Source organism: Salmo salar, chromosome 15 (assembly GCF_965601325.2).
Source record: "Salmo salar chromosome 15, fSalSal1, whole genome shotgun sequence".
Classification (NCBI taxonomy): domain Eukaryota; kingdom Metazoa; phylum Chordata; class Actinopteri; order Salmoniformes; family Salmonidae; genus Salmo; species Salmo salar.
The window spans coordinates 49047097-49066525 of NC_138305.1; the positions used below are offsets into that span (position 1 = coordinate 49047097).

The following is a 19429-nucleotide window of genomic DNA, read 5'->3' on the forward strand; positions in this document are numbered from 1 at the left end:
CCATCCCTCTCCCCCTCTGTGGGCTGACCCACTTCAACTTGATCCTTTGGATCCTCACAGGAGAGTTATAACACCTCTATACAAAATAAACCCTATTTCCATTTTCCCGCTACCAGAAATAGAGGCGCAGTCCGGCATCTGCCTTTGCCTCTTCTTCTTTGTGTAAAGTCTAGAAAGTTGCCCTATGACAGTGTATGATGATGTCGTATTGCTGAGCCTACCTTTAACATTGTGAGGGTGACATTGTGCCCACACAGCCTAAGAGAGCGGAGCATGCTGGTCCGGAGTGCGGCGCTGTCAGAGGAGCAGGAGAGGGAGCGCTTGCAAGAGCAGATCGGAGAGGTGGAGCAGCGAGTGGCTACCCTGCTCTCCATTCTGGCTTCCCACCCCAGCACACGCCAACTAAAGGTGAGCTACTGGGGGAAATACACTGTGTCTTTATTTAGAGAGAGTCATTTATTGTATGGGCCAGAAGAAAATATAACATGGTTACGTTTTCTTGTAACAGCTTCTACAAACTTCAGCTAACTTTAGCCATTGTTAACATTAAGTTGTAAGCCTCCCGAGTGGTGCAGTGGTCTAAGGCACTACATTGCACTGCTAGCTGTGCCACTAGAGATTCTGGGTTCGAGTCCAGGGTCTGTCACAGCTGGCCGCGAATGGGAGACACATGGGGCGGCGCACAATTGGCCCAGTGTCGTCCGCGTTAGGGGAGGGTTTGGCCGGCAGAGATGTCTTTGTCCCATCGTGCACTAGCGACTCCTGTGACGGACCGGGCACAGTGCACGCTGACACGGTCACCAGGTGTATGGTGTTTCCTCCGACACATTGTTGCATTGTGTCAAGAAGAAGTGCGGCTTGGTTGGGTTGTGTTTCGGAGGACGCACGGCTCTCGACCTTCGCCTTTCCCGAGTCCGTACGGGAATTGCAGCGATGAGACAAGACTGTAACTACCAATTAGATACCACGAAATTGGGGAGAAAAAGGGGTAAAAAAAATAAAAATAAGAACATTACGTTGTAAAATACTGAACTTTCTCTTTAAATAGGCTACATCTTGACCCTCCTCAGTCAACTCATGACTCATAAGTTATAAATAGTCCTGTTATGTGTATCCCAGTCATTCTAATTCTGTGGTTGGAGATTCCTTTCTCCTCCCACTGACCCGAGCATCTTTTGAACTCTCTTCAGTCAATTCTGCAGTTACTTTACCTGAAAACTTTTAAGTGGAACCACAGGTCCTTAATGTCTCATAAGATGTCTCATTAGATTCGAGTTTTCTGCGCTTAAGAAGGCTGTTTTTGGAGAGAGTTTAGAACTCATAAGAGTCTAAGCCTTATCTAAGCCAGGGGAGGGTATAAGTTATATGGAATTGTTTTAAGAAGGTCATACCAAGGATCATTTTGCTATTTGATTTACAATTTTACGCATTGGATAACAGATTCACTACATGGAACAACAGATAGCCCCCCAAAACATCTAAAAGAAGTTTGGTCTGAAGTGTCCATCCTATATCTGAGAGATATAAAATCAGGACTCATTTGTTATGATTTTTTTTTTTTTTACATGTATTTAACCCCTTATTTTTGGTAATGAACAGTGTCCAGTGTCCATATACAGTACTTCCATAAATGTTTTCAACTGATACTGGAGGACCTTCAGGTGAGTTTTGTGAGGCCTGTGGGCATCCTAGAGCAAATCAACCAACATATACGTGTTTGTGAGAGTCTCACCTTTCCAAAGAGGGGTCATTAGTGTGTAGCCCAAACTGTTCGGACGCTACAGACAGAAGTTGGCAGATCGGCTGTACCGACGTCAGTCTCAAGACGCTTGTGGGGGTCATACAGCAAAAGGGAGAGCACCATCATGTTTGTGAGAATCTCATATTTTCATAGAGGGGTATAATAGTTTGTAGGCTAAACCGCTCGGACGCTAAAGATAATTTTGTGAGAAGACCAATTTTTGGGATGCAAAGAAACAGATATCTCTAGTTTAAACTGACAGATTGTTATGGCCATTTTTTTTATTACGCTAATTAGATTTCCATGGGGGCGTGGATATCGACCTTAGAGGGTTTAAGGCACATTTACATGGTATTTCTCTCTCTCCCTCTCTCGTTCTCTATTTCTCCTTGTTCTCTCTCTCTCCCTTTGTCTCCCCTCTCTGACTCTCTCTCTCTACAGGAGGTCAGAGTGGAGTTGGGTTCCCTGAGGGCCAGGTTACAGTCCATCATGGAGTGTGTTGGGACAAAGTATGCCGCTGTTACACCTCCGGAGGTGGAGAGACAGCTGCAGAAAGTCACTGGCTCTCTGCAGGACATGGAGGAAAAGGTAACGGAGATAAAGGGTGTTGGTGGTGGCTCCAGGGTGAAGTTACTGATAGGTACAGATCTAGGATCAGAGTCCCCTCCACCAATCCTAACCTTAACCGTTAGTGGAGAAAATGCAAAACTGACGTAAGATCAGCATCTAGGGGCAACTTCAACCTTGGTGGGATGGTTGGTAGAGCAGTTTTGGGGTCAATTTCATCTCAGTTTAGTCAGTTGTGGATTGTGGAAGGGAATTGAAACTCAGCGAATGAATCGAAAAGTCCACATAAAAAACATCGGACAAGTTTCATGGATATGGGATTGAGCCCAACACAATCCTAACTCTGGTTTCTGAGTAAAAACCTGGCTAGTTGGGACTTTAAGGGTCATTTGTGTGTTTGTGTGCGCACATGTGCTTGTGTGTATTTATCAGGTTGGCCAAGCCCTGGAGAAGAGCAGCCCACTCAATAGGCTGAGTAGCAGAATGGGGGAGATCCGTGTTGGGCTAGAAGAGGTCCAGACATTGCTGCAGCGGAGGAGCTCCTCTGTGTCCGAGGCTGAACATGTGCTAAAGGTGTGTGATTGTGTTTATGTGTGTGTGTGTCTCCGTGTTTGTATGCATATGTGTGTTCTTCCCCTGAAACAATCAACCTAGTGTGTGTGTGTCCTTCCCTGACCCCAATCAATCGTGCAAGATTGTTCCTAACCTGGCTCTAGGCCGAGTCATTGAAAAGCATTTTGTGACAACTGTTGATGTAAACAAAAAAGGACTTATAAGTACATGGGCTTGGTTGATAATTGATTGATATCATGACAACATAATAATTTTGTCCAGTTCGTATGGGACCAGCTGGACCAGTGGCACGGCCGGCTGGCCCTCCTGGAGGGCGAGGTGCAGGAAGCAGCTGAGGAGGAGCCGGAGCAGGCCCAACTCCTCATGGACCAGATCACCCAGCCACTTCAACTCTACCAGGATACGGCCCAGAAGGCTGAGCAGCGCACTGCCTTCCTCAGCAAGGTGAGTGAGAGGAGTAGCTCAACCTTACCCTCTGATTGGCTTGGTAGGCCTTTCACCATATTCACCATGTGGTTGTATCTTATAATTACAGCATTCCTCAACTGGTTCTTCCAAAACAACACAATTTCAGTTTACAGTTTTTTTTCTTCCTCCATTTATTTCAGTTCCTATGCCCAATGCCAGGGGTTCCATAATTACATATTGCTGTGGGACGATTTTTCCTTGAGCGGATGGATGGTCATGGGCCAGAACATAGTTATAAATAATTTGTACACCACAAATTGACCACAAGAATCCCAAACAGATATATAGTATTTCACAAAAACAGGATCATTTCTAACCTTGATTACATTGGGATACGATTACATTTGCCTCTCTATTCATTCGAGCGAACCCTTGGGAACAGATTTTCTAAATTAAAATCACTGAGGTAATTTCCTGGTGATTTTAGTCTTTTATGTCCATGAATGAAAATTATATAAAAAAATAAGTTCCAGTCAAAAGTTTGGACACACCGACTCATTCCAGGGTTTTTCTTTATTTTTACTATTTTCTACATTGTACAAAGTAGTGAAGACATCAACACTATGAAATAACACATATGGAATAATGTAGTAACCAAAAAAGAGTTAAAAAAATTATATTTGATATTCTTCAAAGTAGCCACAATTTGCCTTGATGACAGCTATGCACACTCTTGGCATTCTCTCAACCAGCTTCATGAGGTAGTCATCTGGAATGCATTTCAATTAACAGGTGTACCTTGTTAAAAGTTAATTTGTGGAATTTCACTGTCCCCCCTGTCAGATCCCTGCCTGCCTCCAGGAGTATAATGATATAATCCATAGTGCTGGCTGCTGGCTTGACGAATCCCAGTCCTGGCTAGACGCTCCCAGCACCTACACCACAGCCAGGAGCCTCCAGAGCCAGACCAACACACTGCAGGCCAGTCCACTGCACGCACACACACACAGACGCCAACTCACATATACATACACGCAATCCCCCAGATTGTAGAACACTGCTGGTAGTTCTGAATTGATATACAGTGCATTCGTAAAACGAAATGTGGGAAAAAATCAAGGGGTCTGAATACTTTCCCAATGCACTGTGTAGTGGAGCTGTGCATGTTCGAGTGTGTGTTTCAAGTATTGTGTTTTTTAGTCATATGTACGGGATACACATGGTGTACACTGTCCAACTAAATGCTTACTTGCTAGTTCCTTCTTGACAATGCAACAACGATAAGAAATAATAAAAGATAAGAATACGAACTGGCTCAGAAGAATAGAATACATTTTTTAGGTGTAAGTATTATACAGGAAGGCACAATTTATAGTTTAGTATTTACACGTATTTTTGGGAAGGGGGATTGGGGGGCAAGTGTTTAAATTGTGCAGTATTTTGCAATCATAATAAGAGTCTGGTAGCAGCAATTGAGATGTGTGTGTGTGTGTGTGTGTGTGTGTGTGTGTGTGTGTGTGTGTGTGTGTGTGTGTGTGTGTGTGTGTGTGTGTGTGTGTGTGTGTGTGTGTGTGTGTGTGTGTGTGTGTGTGTGTGTGTGTGTGTGTGTGTGTGTGTGTGTGTGCATGAGTGAGTGCATGTGTGCTAAGTCCAGTTTAAGTGTTCAGCAGTTTTATGGCTTGTAGATAGTGTGTGTGTGTTCATGTAGGTATGTAAGCCTGTGTTTCTGTGAATGTGTTTGTATGTGCGTGTATGTGTGCATGCGGGTGTGCACTCATATGTCCATGTTCTGTAACCCCACATCACAGATGGTGCTGGATGACTCGGAGCGTATCCGGGCCACTCTGGTGGGCTTCGGGCCTGTGTTGGGGGAGATCTCTGCTGTGTGTCACACCACTGCTATGGAGGATAAGCTAGTCCAGACCGAACACCAAGTCACCGCCATGCAGCATAGCATCATGGGGCCATTGGACCAGCTGCTGCACGTCACTCCGGTAAGACCCTCCATTACAGTGGTTCTCAATAGGTTGTACTAGTAGCTCCAGGGTCAAGTTTCCCCTAGGTACAGATCTAGGATCAGACTCCCCTGCTAATGGTTAAGGTTAGGATTGGGGCAAGGGAGTCTGATTGAGTGAGTGTAACTGTGAGCGTGATGCTTCAAGCTGGGTGTTTGTGGAAAGAGAGTAAGGTTGTCTATCAACAGCCTCAATAGAGGAGTTTCACCCTCCCTCAGAATGCATTGTGTCTCCTCCCCGCATGACATTTAATAAGATCTGCTGTGGCTAATGCTAGTGAGTTTCAATGGAACATTCCACTGCGTGTCTAGGCTTAAATTTGATCGAACACACTTGGTCTTGGTCTGACCCAGAAAAACAACTCACACACAAACTTTTGATGCTAATAAATGCATTTCTATTGATCATTTTGTATTTATTTTATTTAACCTTTATTTATAACCTTTATTTAATTAGGCAAGTCAGGTAAGAACAAATTCTTATTTACAATGACGGCCTACCAAAAGGTAAAAGGCCTCCTGCCGGGAGGGAGGCTGGGATTAAAATTTAAATAAAATGCTGGGACAAAACACACACCACGACAGCAGATATACCACGTGAAGAGAGACCGAAGACAACAACATAGCATGGCAGCAACACATGAAACACAGCATGGTAGCAACACAACATGGCAGCAGCACAAAATGTGGTACAAACTAAAAAAGCCAAAAGAAATGAATAAATAGTACAGAAAATATTTAGTAAAGTATGAAAATAAAGGAAATAAGATCATTTTTGGGACCGCCTCTCTCTTCATGGCATGTCTTTTCCTTTGGTTTGTCTTGAATAATTTAGGATACATTTTTTCATCCTCTTTCTCTTTTGTCTTCTTTTTGTTTTAAAGCAACAATTTACCCTAATTTCATACTTTTTTAATGTTCTTCTTACCTTAGAAGTAGTTTAGGCCAGGAGTAACTGCAATGTACTGAGTGTAATTTGCAGTCACCCCTGGCCTATCTAAAAAGACTTTAAAGGAAGAAATAATGGTGGACTAACCCTTTAAAAGTAAATTCAATTCCATTAAATTCAAAACAGTGGTATAGTATACAAATGCTTTGGGAAGATTTATAAGAACATAGTCCTAAATTGCATTCGGAAAGTAGTCAGACCCATTCCCTTTTTCCACATTTTGTTAAGTCACAGCCCTATTCTAAAATAGATTAAATAAAAACATTTCCTCATCAATCTACACACAAAACCCCATCATGACAAAGTAAAAACAGGTTTTTAGAAATCTTTGCAACTTTATTAAAAATAAACAGAAATACCTTATTTACGTAGCATTCAGACCCTTTTCTACGAGTCTCAAAATTAAGCTCAGGTGCGTCCTGTTTCCATTGATCATCCTTGAGATGTTTCTACAACTTGATTAGAGTCCACCTATGGTAAATTAAATGTATTGTACATGATTTGGAAAGGCACACACCTGTCTATATAAGGTCCCACAGTTGACAGTGCACGTCAGAACAAAAACCAAGCCATGAATTCGAAGGAATTGTCCGTAGAGCTCCGAGACAGGATTGTGTCGTGGCACAGATCTGGGCAAGGGTACCTAAACATTTTAATACATTTGCAAACATTTCTAAAATCTTATGGAGTATTGTGTGTAGATTGATGAAAAAAACAGTTATCCATTTTAGAATAAGGCTGTAACGTAACAAGATTTGGAAAAACTCAAGGGGTCTGAATACTTTCTGAATGCACTGTATGGTTGGTTGCACGAGGGGGAACTTTGAGCAGAGCAAAGTGATTGGGGTTACAGTAGCCAAAAAGGTTTAACACCACTGTGCTGTTCTATCCCTTTAATAGAAGTTACTACGTAAAGTGAAAATGTCTGACACCTGTTATGGTAGGGGTGGGCAATAATATCGTCTCGAGGGCCATATCGGGATATCAGAATTCACCAGAGGACCGCACAGATGTTTTAGTTGGTCAAAAGCAATTTGCAGGACCCGAAAAAGGGCAGCTATTTCAAAAGGTATTGGCCCATTACAATTTCGACATAATTTCTATCTCATTTTAGACGTCCAAGAGTGGCCTGGAGTACGTTACGTTACCCTTATAATGTCTTAGTATCATCCCATAGTGATCCTACGTTATTACAAGACGCTTTCATACTACGGCAGAAGACAATGGACGATAAAGCAGTATTCTATCATTTCTATTCCATTTATGAAACTGACTTGTGGTGCTTTTCATTTTTGAGTTTGGTTTTTGCTTTCAAGCTTTTGCTTTTCTCTGGAACATTCACAGTATTGTTGGCATTTTCAGGAAGTGGATGCCATTGAAGCAGAGGTGAAGACGATGGAGAAAAATGTGACCAAGATCAGAGCTATTTTATCCTCCGCTGATACATTGGACATCTCACTTGAAGAACACCTCCACAACCGGCAGGTGGGACAAGAGTGTGTTAAGTGTGTATAAGAGGATGTGTACATATCCATTCATGTATGTTTGTCATTATATGATTTAGAAATGTATTTGTATTTGTTCTGTCTAGGTAATCCTGGCCAACATCCAGTCTATGCGGAGGACAGTGGGGGAGATCGATGGCTGTAAGACTGAACTGGGACTACCTCAGGGCGCAGAAGAGACACTGAGTGTCTTCCCCAGAGCTGTGCTACTCCTACAGCCCCTCCAAGAGTTGGAACAGCTGACACAGGAGCAGAGTAGAGCGTTGGAGGTAGGAAACGTTCCCACAACGTCCCCACAACATCTCCACATTCCACAACGTTACTAGACCGTGTCTCCAATGTCCACACAACGTTACAATAATGTTGCGGCAATGTAACAAATGTGCCCCCAATGTTGCCAATATTGTCCCCAAAGCCAGGCCCCTCTCCATTCAAGAAGGGTTAAGTAAAGTTTAGTGATAAAAAATTGAAAATGAGTAACATTCATTTTGGTTCAATGAAGTTTCACACACAAGTGCTCCATGCTGTAGCTCCTCCACCATAACGGAAAATTAGAAAATATTTCCCTGCACTTAGCCTCTGCCCAAGCTTTCTAAACATTATCTTTTGTCATGATTTTGGTTGGCCAATAGGGGGAGATAGCATCGTATATCTCAGGGGTGGGTAATTCTAGTCCTCGAGGGCCTGATTGGTGTCACAGTTTTGCCCCAGCCACAGCTAACACACCTGATTCCAATAATAACCTAATCATGATCTTCAGTTTAGAATGCAATTTGATTAATCAGCTGTGTTTGCTAGGGATCAGGCCCTCGAGGACTGGAGTTGCCCACCCCTGGTATATCACAATGTTTTATGCATACATAATCACAATAGGACAACGGTTAACATCGCCCAACCCTAATTGATGCTTTAAAATTAGCTAAATGTGATCGATCCCCAATAAGAAAAAACAATCTGGCTTAATGAATTTGTGTTTTTGAGACAGACGACGCCAGTCACAAAGCTCACATCCTTGTCACCTATGACCGCCAAGTACTTTTGAACTATGTATCGACAGCTACTAACTTTGACTTCGACCTTGATTTCGCGTCCTACTTCAACTGCGACTCTGCTGTTCCCTTGTCAACACCGGACCCTACTCCATTGTTCAAGCTATCCAACAAGCCACAAGAAAAGTCGCTGGAGGAGGACTGAACTCCTTGTTACATTCTTCGAAAAAAGGTTTCCAAAAGGGTTTTTTCGGCTGTCCCAATAGGAGAACCCTATTTAGTTCCAGGTAGAACCCTTTTTGGGTCAAGGTAGAACTCTTTTGGGTTCCACGTAGAACCCTCTGTGTAAAAGGCTTTACATGGAACTCAAAAGGGTTCTTCAAAGGGTTCTCCTATGGGGACAGCCAAAGAACCCTTTTAGGTTCAAGATAGCATCTTTATTTCTAAGAGTATAGACAGACGCAGAGAAAATTGTTTGGCACTCCCCTCCATTTTATTGGCAAATGTCCAGTCACTGGAGAACAAGATGGATGAGCTCTGTTCGAGAGTTTCCTACCAACTGGGCGATATGGTAATGAAACTTGAACGTTTCTCCATGCTTCGTCGCAACCGGACAGCAGACTTAGACAAAACCAACGAGGGAGCGATGTGCCTCTGTAAACAACAACTGGTGTGCTGCTTCAAGTGTGAAGGAATTCTCAACCTTTTGCTCACCTGAACTAGAATACCTCATGGTAAATTGCAGACCTTTTTATCTACCAAGTGTTTTCATCTATAATCATCACTGCTGTCTACATCCCACCACAAAACGAGAATGGCACTAAGCAGACACTCAACGAGCTGCACAGGGCCATAAACAAACAAGAAAATGCACACCCAGAAGCAGTGTTTATAGTGGGCAGAGAATTTAACGTAGGAAAACTGAAATGCTTTTAACCCCACTTTTACCAACACGTCTCCTTTTACCAACACAAGAGGCGCTAACACTCTGGACCACTTACTCTATCCACAGAAACGCATACAAGGCCCTCCTTCGCCATCCCTTCAGCAAATCAGACCATGACTATATCCTCCTGCTTCCTGTTTACAAGCAAAAACTCAAACAGCAAGTACCAGTGATGCGCTCAGTACCGAAGTGGTCCGACAAAGCGGACGCTAAGCGACAAGACTGCTTCGATAGCACAGACTGGAATATGTTCAGGGATTCATCCAATAGCATTAAGGAGCTTACCATCGATGACTTCTTCCCCACAGTGACCCAACATATGTACCCTAACAAAAAGCCATGGATTACAGGCAGTATCCGTGCCGGGCTAAAGGCTAGTGCTACCAATTTCAAGGAACGGGACACAGACATGAATCCTTACAAGAAAGACCGCTACGACCTCAGACGAGCCATCAAACATGGAAAAGGTCAATATAGGACTAAGATAGAATCCGACTACATCCGCTCCAACACCTGTCGGATGTGGCAGAGTTAGCAGACTATTACGGATTACAAAGGGAAACCCAGCCCTGAGTTGCCCAGTGATGTAAACCTCCCAGACAACCTCTCAGACTATGTTAGATTCGAACACTGAGCCAGGCATGAGCCAGGCACTGAGCCAGGCACTGAGCCAGGCACTGAGCCAGGCACTGAGCCAGGCACTGAGCCAGGCGTTCTCAGAGTATGCGCAGACCAGCTGGCAAGTGTCTTCACTAGGGTTGCAAAGGGTCGGAAACTTTCCAGTACATTTTCTGTACATTTTCCATGGGAAGTTAAATTTGCTTAAATTCATAAAAAAAGTTAGCTTATAACAGTGAACCTTTTTTGTGGGATACACATAAGGCAATTCTAGGTCTTGTGGCATATCTTGGTTAAACTATCCCCAATTGCATTGCAACCCTCTGCATGCACAGTGCATTCTTCCATCACATGTGCAGTGCACTTTTCCATAATATCTACAGCTGATTCTCAAGAATGAGATGCTATTGAGCCCACACTACTTCACTGTCTGAGCCAAGGACTATATATTTTATATGACATACATTATTTTTTGTTAACTAGTAAATAGTAGCCTACAGCAAAGTGTGTTTAAATAATTTCTAACTTGTTAACAATTTCTGCTAGTTAGTTTTTGCAACCAATTGGGTTTTAGCTTGCTTGCTTGTTTCATTTTAAAACATTTATCTTACAAAGGAGTTGTTTAATCTAACTGCTTAACTATTTATTTGTACATGGAATTGTATTTGGGTTTTTTTGCTCATTTTTTTTCTAATCTTTACAGGAAAATGCCACAGGCACTATCTGATGTGTGGAGACATTTCACTGCAGCTAATGTAGAAGGAAAAGCTGTGTACATTTGCAAATACTGTGCTAAATCATATGTGAAGAATGCAACAAAGATGCAGAATCATCTGGCCAAGTGCATAAAGTTCCCTCAGCGCTCACAACAAGCAACCTACAAAAAGTCCCTCTACTTCTATTCGAGGTGAAAATGATGAATCAGACACCTTATCGATAGCAACAGCTCATGGTCCTCCTGGAATTATATATTTTTTTACTCAATGTGGGGGCCGTAGTCAGAGAAATGCTGATGAATGTCTTGCTCGAGCTGTGTATGCAACTGCTTCACCATTGATGCTCACAGGCAATGTGTATTGGAAGAGATTTCTGAATGTTCTTCGCCCAGCATACACCCATCCAACCAGACATGCTTTATCTACTAATTTGCTGGATGCAGAGTTCAACAGAGTTCAAGTGAAGGTCAAGCAAATCATAGAGAAAGCAGACTGTATTGCAATCGTCTCTGATGGGTGGTCGAATGTTCGTGGGCAAGGAATAATTAAATACATATTCTCCACCCTCAACCAGTATTCTACAAGAGCACAGACACAAGGGACAACAGGCACACCGGGCTCTACATTGCAGATGAGCTGAAGGCAGTCGTCAATGACCTTGGACCACAGAAGGTATTTGCACTGGTGACAGACAATGCTGCGAACATGAAAGCCGCTTGGTCTAAAGTGGAGGAGTCCTAACCTCACATCACATCCATTGCCTGTGTTGCTAATGCATTGAATCTGCTCCTCAAGGACATCATGGCACTGAAAACAATGGATACACTCTACAAGAGAGCCAAGGTATGTTAGGTATGTCATTAAGTTATATCAGAAATCTACCTCACCAAGCAAAGTGAGAAGAATAAGAGAACCACATTGAAGCTGCCCAGCAACACCCATTGGGGTGGTGTTGTCATTATGTTTGACAGTCTCCTGGAGGGGAAGGAGTCTCTCCAAGAAATGTCCACATCACAGTCTGCCAATATGGACAGCCCCATCAACAGGATCCTCCTGGATGATGTATTTTGGGAGAGAGTGGTAAGCAGCCTGAAACTGCTGAAACCTATAGCAGTAGCCATTTCACGGATTGAGGGAGACAATGCCATCCTGTCTGATGTTCAGACTCTGCTTGCAGATGTAAGAGAAGAAATCCGTACTGCCCTGCCCACTTCACTGGTGCTCCAAGCAGAGGAAACTGCAGTTCTAAAATACATTAAAAAGTGTGAAGACTTCTGCCTGAAGCCCAGACACACCACAGTGTACATGGTGGACCCCAGGTATGCTGGCAAGATCATCCTGTCTGGTGCAGAGATCAACAAGGCCTGTGGTGTCATCACTACAGTGTCTCGCCACCTTGTCCTGGATGAGGGCAAGGTTCTTGGCAGTCAGGCAAAGTACACTTCCAAGCAAGGGCTTTGGGATGGAGATGCAATATGGCAGTCGTGCCAACATATCTCATCAGCCACCTGGTGGAAGGGACTTTGTGGGTGTGAGGCTCTTTCCCCTGTTGCCTACATCATTCTCCAAATCCCACCAACATCAGCCACCTCAGAGCACAACTGGTCATTGTTTGGGAACACACACACCAAAGCACGCAACAAGCTGACCAATACAGGGGTTGAGAAATTGGTGGCAATCTGGGAAAATTTGAGGCATTTTGAGCCTGACAACGAGCCATCCTCAACAAGGTTGGAAAGTGACAGTGAAGATGAGGTCTCAGTCTGATGTTCAAGAGGTGGACATTGACGAGGTCCAGGGAGAAGATGTGGAAGCCTGAGAGGAAGAGAACCAAAGCTTTAGTTTCTAGACTATCATTTTACAGATGTATGTTGAAAACGTTTTTGGGAGATGCGATGGATCATTGGGGATCATTCAATATTCCCTTTCTTTTGTTGTTCAGTGAAATCATCCCATGTGAAGATTCAACTCATTTAATTTAAGTTCAATTTGTAACTAATTATTTCTATTGGAAGGATTTAGTCATTTGCAATTATGTGTATTTATGATAAGGTAAAGGTTTATGTTTTTGTCTCCATATGATATGGTAAATATATCCAATGCAAAAAAACATCTACATTTAAATAGTATTAATATTAATTTGCATATATTTCCGTTTATTCCCATATATTCCCGTTAGTTCCCACGGAAAGTTTCCACCTCTGAATATTCCCCAAAATGTGCAACCCTAGTCTTCACGGACATTTTTAACATCTCTATGTCCCAGTCTGTAATCCCAACGTGATTCAAGCAGACCACCATTGTCCCTGTTTCTAAGAACTTAAAGGTAACTTGGCTAAACGACTATCGTCCCGTAGCACTCACATCTGTAAACATTAAATGTTTTGAAAGGCTGTTCATGGCACACATCAACAGCACCATCAATATATGGCACATGGAAACCAAACAAGTGTGGTCTATGGTGATAGGTGGGATGGGCTGAGAGTGGCTGAGGGTTGGGATTAAAGAGTGTATATTTGGTCATGTACTATTGTTATGTTACTGCTTTATATAAAAGTACCATGTAGCAAAAAAGCTGTAAAAAAGTAAGATAATTGTCCTCAGAAGAGGGGGGTGTGGTGGAGGGGTTAATAAAAAAATATATATTTATAAAAAAACACCATCACAGACACCCTGGACCCACAACCATTCTCATACTGCCCCAACACATCCACAGATGACGCAATCCCTATTGCACTCCAAACTTCTCTCTCCTACCTGGACAAGAGGAATGCCTACTGTATGTGAGAATGCTGCTCATTGACTGCAGCTCAGCATTCAACACCATAGTCCCCTCCAAGCTCATCACCAAGCTCGGGACCCTGGGACTGAACACTTCCCTCTGCAACTGGATCCTGGACTTTCTGACTGGCCACCCTCTGGTGGTGAGGGTAGGTAACAACAAATCTGTGATGCTGGCTGCATCAAAGCTTGGTTTTGAAACTGCAGCGCATTCCATCGCAAGGCACTACAGAGGGTGGTGCGGTACATCACTGAGGCCGAGCTCCCTGACATCCAGGACCTCTATATCAGGCAGTGTCAGCGGAAGGCTGGGAAAATTGTCGAAGACCCCAGCCACCCAAGCCATAGACTGTTCACCCTGCTATTGCACGGCAAGAGTTACCGGAATGCTAAGTCTTCTTCCCCCAAGCTATACGACTGCTGAACAGTTAATCAAATGACTACTCGGACTATTAAATTGAACCTGTTTTGCACTGACTCTCTTACACTGACTCTATGCACACTCACTGGACTATACTCACACACTCATAACTACTTACACTCCAACACACACACACACCATATACGCTTACAAAACACACATGCATATTTACGCCATACAACACTCTCCACATGTGCTGGTGCCATTCTGTTTATTATCTATCCTGATAGCCTAGTCACTTTTACCCCTACCTACTTATTACCTCAACTACCTCGTACCCCTTCACATTGACTCAGTACTGTTACTGTTACTGTTTTCTATTTTTATTTGCGAATGTTCTTACTTTTGAACTCGGCATTGTTGGAAAAGGGCTTGTAAGTAAGCGTTTCACAGTAAAGTCTACATCTGTTGTATTCAGCGCATGTGACAAATGCCATTTGATTTGATTTTATGATCGAACTTTATCGATGTACCAGCAACAGTCATTTTTCATACTTTGGTCATCCTACTTTGATTTGGTTTCATCAAAATATCATCTAATTTGATGAAACGCATGATTTCGACCTTTAACCTCTCTAATGTCCTCCTCTGTATCCACAGGGCAACATGCGTGAAGTAAGGGAGGCTGAGGGGGTCATCCCATCATGCAATGTGTGTGTGACAACAGAACCCAGTGGCCTTATCTTATGCACACATCAACGGAATACGGGTCCACCGCGGATCACCGGACATCAGGTACAAGCTTGCATGGTCAACCAAAATATTAATTTTACGTACACAATGTTACCCTAGTGCACTATGTAGGGAATACTATGCCATTTCAGACGCACCCTGACATTAGAAGTGACATGAGTTTGAATAACAATTTGCAGGCAATTTGCAGGCACACCTCTTACTGCTCCAATCCCATTAGCGGGATCAACAGCCAGTGAAAAATCAGAGCGCCATATTCAAAACCAAATCTAATCATTTCTATTTCTCAAACATAGGACTATTTTACACCATTTTATAGATACACTTCTCCTGAATCGAACCACGTTGTCCGATTTCAAAAAGGCTTTACAGCGAAAGCAAAACATTAGATTATGTTAGGAGAGTACATCGACAAAAATAACCACACAGCCATTTTCCAAGCAACTAACATGCATCACAAATACCCAAAACACAGCTAAATGCAGCACTAACCTCTGACGATCTTCATCAGATGACACTCCTAGGACATCATGTTACACAATACATGCATTTTTTTCGATAAAGTTCATATATATATATATATATATATATATATATATATATATATATAAAAACAGCATTTTACATCGGCGCGTGACGTTCAGAAAATATTTTCCCTCAAATACTGCCGGTGAATCAGCGCCACAATTTACAAAAATACTTGTCATAAACGTTGATACAAAATTAAACTGTCATTCAAAGAATTATAGACGAACATCTCCTTTATGCAAACGCTATGAAAGATTTCGAAAAAGCTTCACGAGGAAAGCACTCTTTGCAATAATCTGAGTACTGAGCTCAGAAAAATACACTAGGCTATACAGATAGCCGCCATCTTGGAGTCACCTAAAATCATAAATTGCATTAGAAATATTCCCTTACCTTTGATGGTCTTCATCAGAAGGCACTTCCAGGAATGCCAGGTCCACAACAAATGTTGTTTTGTTCGATAAAGTCCATAATTTATGTCCAAATAACTCCTTGTTGTTCGCGCGTTCAGTGAGCTATTCCAAATGTAGGAAGGGCGCGGACGATGTCACCACGAAAAGTAAAACAAAGTTGTATTTACGTTCGTTCAAACATGTCAAACGTTGTAAAACATCAATCTTTAGGGCCTTTAGAACGTGAAGATTCAGTAATATTTCAACCGGACGGTTCCTGTGTCTTGAAAAAGGTTTTGGAACGGAGGATCCGCCCTCATGAACGCGCCCCAATGAAGTGATGTCATTCCCTGGGTGACCAAGTTCCCAGCCTTCTCATTCGGTCTCTGTTCATCGTAGACGACTCAAACAACTTTGTAAAGACTGTTGACATCTAGTGGAAGCCGTAGGATTACGTCACTGTGTATTCAATAGGAAACGACTTGAGGAGAGCCCATGCATCCAGATTTCCACTTCCTGGTAGGATTTCTCTCAGGTTTTTGCTTGCCATATGAGTTCTGTTATACTCACAGACACCATTCAAACGGTTTTAGAAACTTCAGAGTGTTTTCTATCCAAATCTACTAATAATAAGTATATCCTAGCTTCTGAGTTTGAGTAGGAGGCAGTTTAATATGGGCACATATTTTTTCCGAAATTGTTCAACACTGCCCCCTATCCTTAAGTAGCTGTAAGAGGTTTTAACACAGTGGTTCTCATGGTCTTGGAGAGCTACAGGGTGTGCAGTCTTTTGATCCAGTCCAGCATTTCAACATACCTAAATGAGCTAATCAACTAACTATGAAGAATGTGGTGTTTCATTGCTGAGCTGGAACAAAGGACCTGACTTGATGACCACTTCTCTAACATGTAACTAACAGCCAATGTTAACCCTTTCCTAACCCTGTTGTGAAGGAGGATGCCTCAGAAGCATGCCTCTCTGAGGAAGAGGAGGAATACGAGGACGAAGATCATCACTCATCATCCTCTGACACACTCACATGCAGTTTTCCTGAGGTAAAGATAAAATAAAACAAAAACCTAAAACACAAGGTATATCTTTGGCCAATTCTAGTTCGTTGGCTACATCCACAAATTATTATTTTAATCCCACCTCTGCTCGAATTGAATTGACTCCTCATTTATTTGCCAGCTCCATTCTGGGACTTGATCAAAATATTACAATAAAGAGTGGGGTTAGGGCTAAGGGCTAACATTTAAAGTTAGTGGTTGTAATGTGGTTGTTGCACATAGAGTGGGATTGTTCTATGCCTCCAGAAAACAGGAAGTACACTACTTCATACAACTTCTGACTTAGTCATTTCATCATGTCACTATTGTACGGTGTCATAGCAACACACGTCCTTTGAAGTTACGTCAAGAGTCTCCTACAGTCGTCACCCACACTTCCCTCTTTTCTTTGAATGCTATTCCATGTGGGCATGCAACTGCATTTTCCCTTTCCCTTTCCTCTTTAACTGTGTCATAGTTTCGTTTCATGATCGTCTTACTTTGCAGTATTGAATGTTTTTTGAAGTTATTGAATGTTTTCCACTGATGTCATTGTAATGGTAGTTTAAAACACTTCAGAGAGCAGGCCTTTCTAATCGACCTGGCCCAGGTACCCTGGAAAAATATTGACCTCATTCCATCAGTAGACAATGCCTGGTTATTCTTTAAAAGTGCTTTCCTCACCATCTTAAATAAGCATGCCCCATTCAAAAAATGTAGAACCAGGAACAGATATTGCTTCACTCCAGACCTGGCTGCCCTTGACCAGCACAAAAACATCCTGTGGCATACTGCATTAGCATCGAATAGCTCCCACGATATGCAACATTTCAGGGAAGTTAGGAACCAATATACACAGGCAGTTAGGAAAGCAAAGGCTAGCCTTTTCAAACAGAATTTTGCATCCTGTAGCACAAACTCCAAAATGTACTGGGACACTGTGAAGTCCCTGGGCAAGCGTCCCACCTCCCCCGGGGAGGTTAACTTGGCTTTCAAAGACCTTAGAAAGGCAGGGTAGGATAGAAATAGTTCTGTAACAGTTTGGGTCTAGAGTATCCCCCTTTGAAGAGGGGGATGACCGCGGCAGCTTTCCAATCTTTGGGGATTTCAGACGATACGAAAGAGAGGTTGAACAGGCTAGTAATAGGGGTTGCAAAAATTGCGGTGGATAATTTTAGAAAGAGAGGGTCCAGATTGTCTAGCCCAGCTGATTTGTAGGGATCCAGATTTTGCAGCTCTTTCAGAACATCAGCTATCTGAATTTGGGTGAAGGAGAAATGGGGGAGGCTTGGGCAAGTTGCTGTGGGGGGTGCAGAGTTGTTGAACGGGATAGGGGTAGCCAGGTGGAAAGCAAGGCCAGCCGTAGAAAAATGCTTATTGAAATTCTCGATAATTGTAGATTTATTGGTGGTGACAGTGTTTCCTAGCCTCAGTGCAGTGGGCAGCTGGGAGGAGGTGCTCTTATTCTCAATGGACTTCACAGTGTCCCAGTACATTTTGGAGTTTGTGCTACAGGATGCAAATTTCTGTTTGAAAAAGCTAGCCTTCTAGTCAACAGCCAGTGGAATCGCGTGGCGCGAAATACAAATACCTCATAAATGCTATAACTTCAATTTCTCAAACATATGACTATTTTACACCATTTTAAAGACAAGACTCTCGTTAATCTAACCACATTGTCTGATTTCAAAAAGGCTTTACAGCGAAAGCAAAACATTACATTATGTCAGGAGAGTACCCTGCCAAAAATAATCACACAGCCATTTTCAAAGCAAGCATATATGTCACAAAAATCAAAACCACAGCTAAATGCAGCACTAACCTTTGATGATCTTCATCAGATGACACTCCTAGGACATTATGTTATACAATACATGCATGTTTTGTTCAATCAAGTTCATATTTATATCGAAAACCAGCTTTTTACATGAGCATGTGATGTTCAGAACTAGCATACCCACCGCAAACTTCCGGTGAATTTACTAAATTACTCACGATTAACGTTCACAAAATATATAACAATTATTTTAAGAATTATAGATACAGAACTCCTTTATGCAATCGCGGTGTCAGATTTTAAAATAGCTTTTCGGCGAAAGCACATTTTGCAATATTCTGAGTAGATAGCCCGGCCATCACGGCTAGCTAATTTGACACCCACCAAGTTTGGCTCTCACCAAACTCAGATTTACTATAAGAAAAATTGGATTACCTTTGCTGTTCTTCATCAGAATGCACTCCCAGGACTTCTACTTCAACAACAAATGTTGTTTTGGTTCCAAATAATCCATAGTTATATTCAAATAGCTCCGTTTTGTTCGTGCGTTCAGGTCAGTATCCGAAGGGTGACGTGCGAGCACATTTCGTGACAAAAAATGTCAAAATATTCCATTACCGTACTTCGAAACATGTCAAACGCTGTTTAAAATCAATTTTTATGCGATTTTTCTCGTAAAATAGCGATAATATTCCAACCTGGCGACGTTGTATTCATTCAAAGAGAGAAAGAAAAACATGGAGAATTCACATGAACGCGCA

At 42.5% G+C, this 19429-nt stretch overlaps 1 protein-coding gene across 1 annotated transcript in view; it reads left to right on the top strand.

Annotated features, from left to right (window-relative positions):
• The window catches only part of syne2a (spectrin repeat containing, nuclear envelope 2a), a 216192-nt gene that overhangs the window by 88739 nt on the left and 108024 nt on the right, over positions 1–19429 (top strand). The window contains exons 55-64 of the mRNA XM_082961486.1: positions 258–408; positions 2183–2329; positions 2741–2881; positions 3143–3325; positions 4133–4270; positions 5098–5283; positions 7615–7737; positions 7844–8026; positions 14829–14963; positions 16796–16897. Of these exons, the coding sequence (XP_082817612.1) occupies positions 258–408; positions 2183–2329; positions 2741–2881; positions 3143–3325; positions 4133–4270; positions 5098–5283; positions 7615–7737; positions 7844–8026; positions 14829–14963; positions 16796–16897 (1489 nt within the window). The remainder of the gene's footprint in view (positions 1–257; positions 409–2182; positions 2330–2740; positions 2882–3142; positions 3326–4132; positions 4271–5097; positions 5284–7614; positions 7738–7843; positions 8027–14828; positions 14964–16795; positions 16898–19429) is intronic.